The sequence below is a fragment of the Ammospiza nelsoni genome, chromosome 7, assembly GCF_027579445.1.
Source record: "Ammospiza nelsoni isolate bAmmNel1 chromosome 7, bAmmNel1.pri, whole genome shotgun sequence".
Classification (NCBI taxonomy): domain Eukaryota; kingdom Metazoa; phylum Chordata; class Aves; order Passeriformes; family Passerellidae; genus Ammospiza; species Ammospiza nelsoni.
In genome coordinates, this window is record NC_080639.1 from 10278964 (window position 1) to 10289252 (window position 10289).

Below are 10289 nucleotides of genomic sequence, written 5' to 3' on the forward strand. Positions count from 1 at the left end.
GCTCCCACTGCAGGCCTGGTGCAGCATTTCCAGGTGTGCTGGCTGTGAGCCCACATCTGCATCTCTGCAGCTGCTCTGGAGCACCAGCACTTTGCTTTCCTTGGGACAGATGTTCACCTGAAACCATGTCACCAGTGACACACCACACAAGTGCTCTCGGTGAAGTGGTTTAGTGTTTTTCAGCTAACCACACTTGTGACTTCCTTTCTGCTCAAGGCTTGCCATAACGTGAATAAACTTAACTAGTTATTTTGGGTAATTTTTTTTCCTTGAAAAATTGAAGGGTTCTCCTCAAATCTATTGTGCTTGAGGTTGCAAACACAGGACACAAAATTATTCTTTCCCAGGGCTCTAAACAGATGTGGTGGACAAAATGAAGGAATGAAGGCAGAAAGACTACCTATGTATGAAAAAAATGTTTCCAGTTTTAAATAAAGGTTAAAGTATTTATGTCCAACCGTTGCTAGAGACACTGTCATTCCTAGAGTTTGGCTTGAAATCCTTCCCAAGTGACTAAATTAAAGCATTCATGTACTGAAATACAGTTGATGACTCTGAAAGTTTTAGTGCTACCGTGTTATAGATCCCACCAGGAGATAGGTCCTGAGGGAGTCTGTCATTTCCCTCATCTGCACTCACTGAAGGATTCAGTACAGAAGTGGATTAAGCTCTTGGGGGCTTTAAGCATACTCTCAGACTCCTGCAGTATATTTCATTCTGAGTCCTGAGTGACACCCAGCAAGGCTCTGCTGCCTGCACACAAATATTGCTCAAAATTCCTTGGGCCAGAGCTCTTGTGTGGCAGAACGTGCGGGCAGGCATTTCACAAGTGCTGTCATCTCTGGATTTCTGCTCACACAAATAGAAAGGGAAAGCTCAGTCAGCTGGGTTTGGCTCTGACACGGAGCAGCAGTGCACACACACTGCTCTGCTGCCCTTCCTGAGGGGGAGGGCTGAATTACAGGTGTTTGGGCTGTTCTGTGGCACAGAGATTCCCTTGGGATCCACCACCAAGGGCGTCACAATGCTTGGGGGGTTCTCCACCACCTCGATGCCTCCTGCCTGGAGCAGCTCCCTTCCCTCATATTTTACACTCTGCATGCAGCCAAGCTCAAGGGAGTAACGCTTCTCCTCAAGAAGCCGCCGGCAGAATTCAGATGCTTTGAGAGCCTTTTTAGTGTTCATCACGGTTTAGGCTCTCATTTTAAGCACAGGAAAACCTAAAGCAGGCACAACCCCTGGCTCTCCCTACATGCCTCTAGCATTCGGTCCCAGGGTCAGAATGATGTGGTGTAGCCATGCCAAACCCCGAGGTGCCCGCAGCCCCGACAACAGCCTTTTCTGCTCGGCAGAAACCAACATCAGATATCTTCCGGAAAACAAGAAACTAACTAACTGACAAATCTTTATTTCTTTATTTCCCGTGAAGGAGGGCAGAACTGCCGGGAAATCGCCCTCCGGGAAACCTGTGACAACGCTCCTCTCAATGTTACAGTGGGGGCTTAAAATGGCGCGTAAGGGCAGCGAACCGCTCCCTCACTCGGCTGTGCTGCACCGGCCGCTCTCGGGGCGCGGTGGGGCTGCTGCCCGGAGGGAAGTCAGTCGGTGGGCGAGGGGCTGAGGGGAGGCCGAAGGGGTGAGGGGAGGCCGGAGAGCTGACGGAGCACACCCGGCTCAGCAGCCCCGGCTCAGCAGCGGCAGCGCCCCGAGAAGGAGAAGATGGCGGCAGCAGCGTTGGCCAATCAGCACGCGCCGCTGGCTCGCGCCCGCCCGTTACCCAGTCCCGGCGCTCCGCGTGCCCCGGACGGTTCCATTCGCCGCAGTCGCCCCCTCCCGACGCCCGCGTTGGTGGCGCCCGGCCGGTATAAAGCGGAGCGCGGCGCACGTGTGCTCCTCAGTGCCGGCGGGAGAGGGAGGCGGGGTGGTGTCTGTGCTGGTGGTGTCGGTGTCGAGACGGAGCGGTGGGGGTCGGGCGTGCCGCACAGTCACCGCACAGCCCCTCGGTGCTCGTGTCCCCGTCCCCTGTGAGGGTCGCCGGTGCCCCCCTGCCCGGCCCCGCGCTGCTTCTGCTCCCCCGCGGGATGCGGGCTCGGCCCGCCCCGCTAGCCCTCACCCCCGCGCCGGCCGCAGCATGAGCGCGGCGAGCGACACGTATTTCCTTATAAAAGACATAAAACCCGGACTGAAAAACTTAAATGTCATCTTTATTGTGCTGGAGATCGGTAAGTGGCGCCCGGCACGCCCCACCCCCGGGCCGCCCACGCGTGTCACGGCGGGCGGGGGGGCCGGCGGCGCCGTGCCCCCCCTGAGCCGCGCTTCTCCCCGCAGGGCGAGTCACCAAGACCAAGGACGGGCACGAGGTGAGGTCCTGCAAGGTGGCGGACAAGACGGGCAGCATCACCATCTGCGTGTGGGACGAGATCGGCGGCCTCATCCAGCCGGGGGACATCATCCGCCTGACCAAAGGGTGCGTACGGGGCCGGGCCGCGCTGCCCTTTGTCACCCGCGGGGCCCCTCCAGGGCCACGGGGGACACGGCCGCCGCCTCCGACCCGCTCCCTGTAACCGAGCCAGCGCCCTAAGGTCACTTGCCAAATTAAACCCACCTTTCTTTCCCAGGCCGGAACATGCCTAGCGTGAGCGTGCAGGCTAGGAGGGGCTTGGGTTTGTAATAAGGAGGTGGTGGTGGTGAGGAGATTTGTGTTGGCTTTAAAAAGCTCCCGAGGAAAATACTTCAGGGACAGGGGGGAATGCAACAGTCAGTCCTGGCCTGTAAATCAAGCAGGGGAAGTCCAAAGCATGTTCTTATTTTCGCAGCTAGTTCTTTGCTCTGGCAGTCAGCTCCGTAATGAAAGGTGAGGTTGATTACATATCACGCGGAAAAGTTGCTTTTCATTGGAATGACGTAACAAAAGTGACAGGCAGAGGAGAACCTTTTCAGTTTCACTATAAAAATTCATTCTAGGGCTACACTGTAGAATGTGTTAATTTGTTTCAGTGCAAATAGTTCCTCAGAGGTCATTTAATTAAAAAAAGAAACAAACCCACCCCCCAAACTTAATGTGAGAATGCTAGAGTCAATCTGAAAATCCTCTTGCGTGTCACTTAAATTGTCACTAGCAAAGTCATAGTAAGTTTTCATTTGAGTTCTTCATCATGTCAGTTAGGTTGCACTTTTAGAAATCCATTCCACTGATCCTTTGGCCTATGGCACTCCAGGATCTGCAGTGTGTGTAAGGTCCTGTTAATTTGTTTTTATCAAAAAGTAGGTGAAAGGCAACTCAGGCTGCTAACTGAGCTGCTCTTTAGTTGTTTGAGTGTAATTCTCAGTTCTGGACTGGAATTGCATGACCCTTGCCACCAAAACTACAGCTGCTTCCTCCTATGCAAATGTCCTTTACACGAAATGGGCTGACTCCTCAGCAGAGGTGGTTCTGGGGAAGGCTGCTTGCGTGGAGAGCACGTGGAGCTCAGGGATGGGTGGAACTAAACCAGAGCTCCGGGCCAGCACAAAGCCCCGTGTGTAGATGACATTGAAACAAATTAAGAGCGATACTGTTCAGCTGTATCACTGTACTCCCTTCTGTGGCTGGCTTACTGTAACTGCTCTGGTGTTTCTGTGCAACGAGTCATGGCATCCTTTAATCTAAAAAACTGAGCTTGGCTTGTACGTATTGAATTTATGAGCTGACATCACTGTTTCTGGTGGGTGGCAAAGTCATGCCTTCATTTACATTAATTGCATGCTCCCTTAGGACTGCGGAGGGAGTGAAATGGCAAAAGCTAAATCCATTCTGGTTGGGCTCTCATCTTCAGAAAACTGGCATACAGGGCTCTCCAAATACAATGTTAAATTTAAGTAGAACTGAGTGTGTGCTGTTGCCATTGCAAGGCAGGTACATTTCAGCTCTGTAGGCTAACGTGGCCTCATAGTGCAGGATGTCCTCTGATTCGAGCAGAAAAGCTACACAGGCCCCATGAGTGAACATGCTTTTTTTTTTTCTTTGCCCCTTGCTGAATTTCAGGCTGCACATGCATTCCTCTGCAAAAGCAGACACTGTTGCTTTCTTCTGTAAGTTAGTGAACCCATTTACAGGAAGCTGTTGCACTTAATATTTCTGAATTAAAAATTATTGCTGGAGTTTAGTGCTTTATGGCCAGCTCTTTTTGAGATAAAAACCAATGCTTGCATACATGGAATAACTTTGTGCTGGAGATTGTTAGTCGTGTGGTTTGCTGGGTCTTTTCCCAGTAAATATACGTTTGACTTACATTTATTGTTTGGTAGCTCTTTTCTTTTGTTTTCTGCCACAAGACTGCCTGCCTAGCTGGTTATTAAAGGTTGAGCAGTGAGGGAGTCTTTAAAGTGAATCTGTGAAGTGGAGAACACTAATCCTTGTTCTGAATGGAAAGCTCCCCAGATGGTATCTGTAGTTACAGCGCCTGTGCTTTCCTGCTGAAGTGCAGAGCAGGTTATCACTGCCCTGGCAGTGCTGTCCCCTCCTGCCAGCCTGGCTCCTCCCTGGTGCCTCCTCAGGGCCCTGCCTGTGGCCGGATGTCTCCCAGTCTCAGCAGATAAGGCAAAGGGCAGGAGGAAGGTTTGTTATCTCTGTTCCAGAGATACACCCGGAGTGAGGAAGTGGTGACTTGTCCAGAGTGGTGACTCCTCTGAGTGCAGTTGCTGAGGCTCCCTGTTCCTGTGCTAGAAGACACACACATTCTTTTTAACTGCCTTGCCCTGTGCCTGTGTTTCTGGTCTCTGTTTTCCTCATTCGCTACACATACGTGATGCCCCTTGCTGAAGGGAACAATTACACAGAAGGTTTTGTATGGCTCAGATTTCAGTGCTTGAAGTCAAGTGCCACCATAAAGAATAGAGTGCACTCACCCTGTCTTTGTGAGGTAACATTCCTGCAATCAAAAACCTATTTCAGTGTGTTTCTATACATCACTTGAAGTTTGGTGGCCAAACTTGTGCCTTTAAAAAACCCAGTCTGGTAAGGACCTATATTAAGAATGGAAGCACTTTTGATCATACACATTCAGGAGCAGTAGCTGTTCTCCAGCAAGCAAAGGTGATTCTTCTGGCTCCTGCTGAAAGCAGAACTGAGAGTTGTCACCAAATATAACACAGACACTGCTTTTGGCAAAGTGCCTTTTCTCTGCAGGACAAGTCATAGGGGTTGTTCCAGTCAACCAAAGAGCATTCAATCTCAAAATAATTGGCTGCTTTCCTGGAATTGTCAAAGGAGTCTGCTGAGCTTCCGGTACCTTTTGCTGGAAGTAGTACATGGGGATCTATAAACAATTGCTGTTGGTGACTTTGGGGTCCCTGGGAATTTTTTTGGTCCATGCTGGTGTGTAATACCAGGATAGCATCCTTCCACATCCTGTCAGCTCATTCACTAAGAAACTGCTTCACTTCTCCTTTTTCTGGCCAGGTACGCATCTCTGTGGAAAGGATGCCTGACGCTTTACACAGGACGAGGAGGGGAGCTGCATAAAATTGGGGAGTAAGTATTGTGTGTTCATACCTCTCAGCAGAGTGCCATGGTAAGTATGAGACCTGGTAGCTCTTAAGAAATGGAATTCAGGGCAGCAAAAGTGTGTTCGCAGTTGGTGGTGGATGTAATGACCTCTGGCCCTGTCTGGACTGTAGGTACTTTGAGGAAAATCAGCCTCCATCATTGGCACAGGTCTAGGAGGAGGAAATGCATAAATGACAATCTGCTTTGCTTACCTGGGCCTTATCTTGATTAACCACTTTGTTTTGGTGGGAACCTTTTGTGTGTGTCTCATCGTTGAGGGCCAGGCAGTGCAGAGAAGGAAGAGCAAGGTCACTGCAGTGAATCATATCCAAGCAGAAACAGGCCTCAATAAACCTGTTTTAAACTGCCCACAGACTGGGGCAACAGCTCCTGCCCAAGAGCAAACATGAGTAACATTCTTGAGCAATAGAAAAAATAGCAACCTTTTCTAACCAGAAGAGAACTTCCTCTGTTGCACAAAGTGCTGTGGGAAACCCTGCAGTCATCTGGGAAGTGGGGCTCTGGGGTTGCTGCATGTCCTCCTGTATGGCTCAGAAATGCCTAGTGTTCAGAGGGATTTCCACAAAAAAAAATCTACAGATTGTCTTGTACAAAATCCATTACCTCAGAAGTGTTACCCAGCTGACTTGCTCCCCAGCAGGCTGGAGTGATGAGAGTCCTTATCTGAGTTGTACCTCCCAGCAGCAGGTGGGAGCTCCACTTGTGTTTAACCATTCCAAACAGTGTAATGATCCAGATCTTTCTTCCTCTCTGCCATAATTTCCATGTTGTGAGTTGATGGGCCTGTTCTGCCATGGTCCCCTTGAGTGGAAAAGGATGAGAGCATCCTTTTCATTCCAGTTTCATTGCCTGTTTTGGGCTCCTCTGTGCTATTATTGTTAATGGGGCCCTGCATAGTATGGGAGTGTGTGGGAGTGAGTTTTCTCTAGAGGTGTAATGCAGTCCCTGTCTGGGAGCAGGCTGGGTGACTCAGTGCCTCGGGTGACCTTGTGAGTGGGTGCTGGACAAGATTATGCGGCTGGAAGAGAGACAAAGGGAGCCCTTTCATCACCTTTTGTTTTATTTAGGCCAGTTTACCTCCTTGATTAAATGAATGCTTGCCTCTGCTTGATTGAAATGCCCTCACCAGGAAGATGTGGCAGCCTCACCACTACAGATATTTTCTGAACAGTGGGGTTTGGATTAATTGCTTCTAGGTGATGGGATGTCAAAAATATATGCTCTGTGAATTGTGAAGTTGAGAACTCTGTTAAAAAATGGCTTTAGAACTTGCTAATAATCCTAATTTCTTCCCAGGTTCTGCATGGTGTACTCAGAAGTGCCAAACTACAGTGAACCCAACTCGGAGCACGTCGGGCAGAACAAACTGGTATGTTAAACTTGTCTGAGGCTTGTGGCCTGAAGTGCTCTTTGTTCTGAATATTTCACACTAGGTTGTGATCAGATGTGACTCTTCTTGAAAAAGGGACTCAGTGAGATATAGCTAGAAATGAGCCAATAGTTGAAGTAGCAGATAAATTCCATGTGGAGCCACTGTAAGATCACAGAGGGGACAAAATCAGCCCCTTTCTGTAAAAATGTGAATTTTCTTTCTCTGATCCATGTCTTTTTTCTTTTTTTTTTTTTTTTTTTACCTTTCTCTAAAGGCACAGGGTGAACAGAATAATATTTCTGCATCAAGTGGTATGGGTACTTGTACTTTTGGGCCACTGGGTAAGTTTTTTTCAGTTTGTAGAAGTGAAAAAATGAGAAACACTTAATGGGAATAGAAATTTATTTCAAGGGTTCTCTGTTCTTGGTATAAAAAAGTGTACTAGGCTCTAAGAAGTCATTCAGCCTGGGGCCAGAACCTCAAGCATGTAAACATGAACATTTCCTGAACATGTTTTTAGGCTTTCTTCTGTAGGGGAGAGGAGGAGATTAGAATTTTTGGGGTGTCTTTATCACATGAGAGGTCTTGACTAATCTTAAATTGTTGCAATGCTTTTGAAAAGTTTTTGCAGCACTTGAAATTCTGCTTTTTTAAACTTCTGAGACATTGGCTTTAAAAATTACTTCAGTCTTGCTAGACACCATGGCTTCCCTGCCTGCTTAGCTCACAAAAACAGATGTGGTGGCAATCTGAACTCCAGTATTTGACTTATCCATATCATTTTTTGCTGTATTTAAACATAGAATCTTAAATATGAAAATGCTTCAAGGCTTTGAGCAGGTGTAAACTGAGAGGGAGCCGTAGCTACACAATGCCCATGCTCAGTAGCTGGTGTTACAGAGCTGTTGTTGTGACCCCTCTTGCTTTAGTTGAGAAAGGGATGGAGAGAAAGTAGTTTGGGAGGGGAAGATAAGCTGTAATTTGGGATCTTGCAGTGCCAGAGAGGCTTTTCCTTCTGGTCTTCAGGGTTTGGTGTTTACTGCAAACTCCATGTATTCCCTGTTGGTTAAGTTATGTAAGGAATCAGTGATTTCAACCCATGGAACTCGTGATAATGTTTTTTCTGTCTTTTTAGGAAATGGTTTACAAACTGGACCTGAAGCAAGTGGATTTCCATTCACGTATAACCACGGCCACATTTATGCAGGTAGTGGGAGAGGCAATGGACGAGGACCTGTAAATCCAGCACCAGCTAACAGTGTTCAGCCTCTTCCCCCTGCTGTCAGTAACGGGAGGGACCCACGCAGGGCCTTTAAGAGATGACTATGCCAAATGTGGTTGTACAGCTTGCTTAAACTCTACACTCTACTTGAACACTTACTGCACTTTTATTTATAGTTAACTGTGAACCAGTTTGTCCTTTGGTTTGTTTTGGTTTTTTTTTTTTACCTTTTGGTGTATGGAGCAAACTTGATGTGATCTATTTCTTGTTTTGCATCAGGGAAGCACAGTGAGTCTTCCCCGTACATAAAGGGGGTAGGGGGAGAAGGTGGATATGCGGAATTAAGGGTCACAGGTGAAAATGTCTCAATTAAAACTCAGTGCCCTTTGCTGAACAGAAGAAAATTTCAGTTACATACATGTATTTCTGTTGGTCAGCCATGTAGCCTTAATAGGTCTGCTCTGTCCTGTGCAAGCATGTGTTGACTTCTGTTAGGGATAATGGGAGCTCTTCGTATGGGAAGAGAAATGAAGGGAAGAGCACAAGTGCTCTGGTGAGCTGGGTGTCCTGGGAATGAATATGGCTTGTGAAGCAATAAGTGTAAGGAAATGGTGGTGCCAGACCTAGTGGTGTCTCTGGAATCAGGGAATGGATAGCTCGGATCACAGCTGAAGATGTGGTGAGTTTATGAAGCTTGATTCTGATTCCAGAAAGATGTACACTACTTGAAAAATTCTCTCTAAACACCTTATCACTGTCAAAGAAAGTAACACTGATTTTTGCTTTGGATAGAAGCTTGGATATTTGTTCTTGCTTTGCATGAGATAGCAGAATAGGAGGATCTAAATTCAGACAGTGTTGGGGAATATGCTCTTTGTAGCCTTTCCTCATGTAAAAGCCCAAGGTTACTTTGCAGGAGCCTGAATTTCCAGGAGTGGACTGTTCTCAAATGCTGCATTACCCATCTCTTCGATGAGTCTGCCTACTCCTCCTTCCTTCATACACTTTTCCAAATAAATTATGTATTAGATGAAGCTGTATATGTGGATTGCAGAGGTACTGGCCAAGCACACAGCTGCACTTGTGACGCTGTTAAGCTTTCCTTCCTCTGTTTTATATGAAACGTGAGTTATCCCTTGAAGAGCCCTCCCCACATCCTGGGGGGCAAATAGCTGGTTTTATTTCTGAGCTCACAAATGCCTTGACTGTAGATGAGAGTCCAGTGCCATATTTCAGATCAGGTTCAAACACAACTTGGAAACTGAGGTGTCATACTGGATTCATCTGTTTAACTCTTCTTAACTGACCTCTCAAATAAAAAAAATTGCACTAACTACATCAACAACAAATCTAACTTTCTTTCTGTCAAGCCATAAAGACTTCATGACAAAAGGCTGTTTCTGAATTGTGAGTTGTCTCTGTGGTCATTCATGTTCTTTGAATCTACCGATGTGTTACTAATGTTTACAAGTTGTTTACATTTGATACTTTTTGCTTTTGGTACTCTATCATGATCTGTTGACAATTGCTTCTAATTGGTGCAAGTTCCCTGTTTGGTGTGAAATGAACTGAGGTTTGTTTGAAATGCAAGCATCAGCAACTACAAAGTGCTGTAGGGAGGTTGAGACCTGTGTGCCCAGACACCTGAGGGCTGTTTGTCTCTACTCTGGTAAAATGCTTTCCTGGTACTTCCAGGTGGAACTAGTGAAACTTGTTTTGAACACAAGAGGGTGGCATGCCTCAGGAGATCCCCTCTGCATGCTGCTGTGGAAGAACACTGGTCATTGGTGAAGGAGAAAGCAGGCATTTCTGGGGAAATGGTGTCAGGAGGAGATGTGTAACTCAGGGACTTTAAATTGCTTACTTGTTTAAATAAATGTGATGTATAGTCGAGATGCATGGACAGCCTTCTTCTGCAGTGTTGCTCTAAGACATTTGATGTGCTTGTGAGAAGGAAGCCAAGAGGACTTCTAAACCCAGGAAGTCTCTGTGACGTGTTCCAGAGGTACAGAGGATGTAAGTATGGTGTGAGAGCCATGCTGCCCCAGCAGTAGTAGCTGTAAAGTTGGCAGAGTGAAACAGTGCAGGTGATGGCATGGTGGGGTCTTGGTGTTCATTGGAGTATCTCCAGTGTGGATCTCCAGTCC

General features: G+C 47.4%; 1 protein-coding gene across 1 annotated transcript; it reads left to right on the forward strand.

The window, feature by feature from the left end:
* The first annotated feature begins 1910 nt into the window (after positions 1-1910).
* NABP1 (nucleic acid binding protein 1) lies at positions 1911-10041 on the forward strand. The gene is made up of 6 exons (XM_059476209.1): positions 1911-2222; positions 2329-2467; positions 5441-5512; positions 6845-6917; positions 7195-7261; positions 8056-10041. Exons 1-6 carry the CDS (start codon positions 2132-2134, stop codon positions 8241-8243), a joined length of 630 nt encoding a protein of 209 aa, XP_059332192.1. The 5' UTR covers positions 1911-2131; the 3' UTR covers positions 8244-10041.
* Positions 10042-10289: the final 248 nt, after the last annotated feature.

Coding starts and splice junctions, on each gene's coding strand:
- NABP1 (XM_059476209.1), top strand. CDS start 2,132: ATGAGCGCGGCGAGCGACACGTATTTCCTTATAAAAGACATAAAACCC. Junction 5,513..6,844: donor GAGCTGCATAAAATTGGGGA/GTAAGTATTGTG, acceptor ATTTCTTCCCAG/GTTCTGCATGGTGTACTCAG. Junction 6,918..7,194: donor ACGTCGGGCAGAACAAACTG/GTATGTTAAACT, acceptor CTTTCTCTAAAG/GCACAGGGTGAACAGAATAA.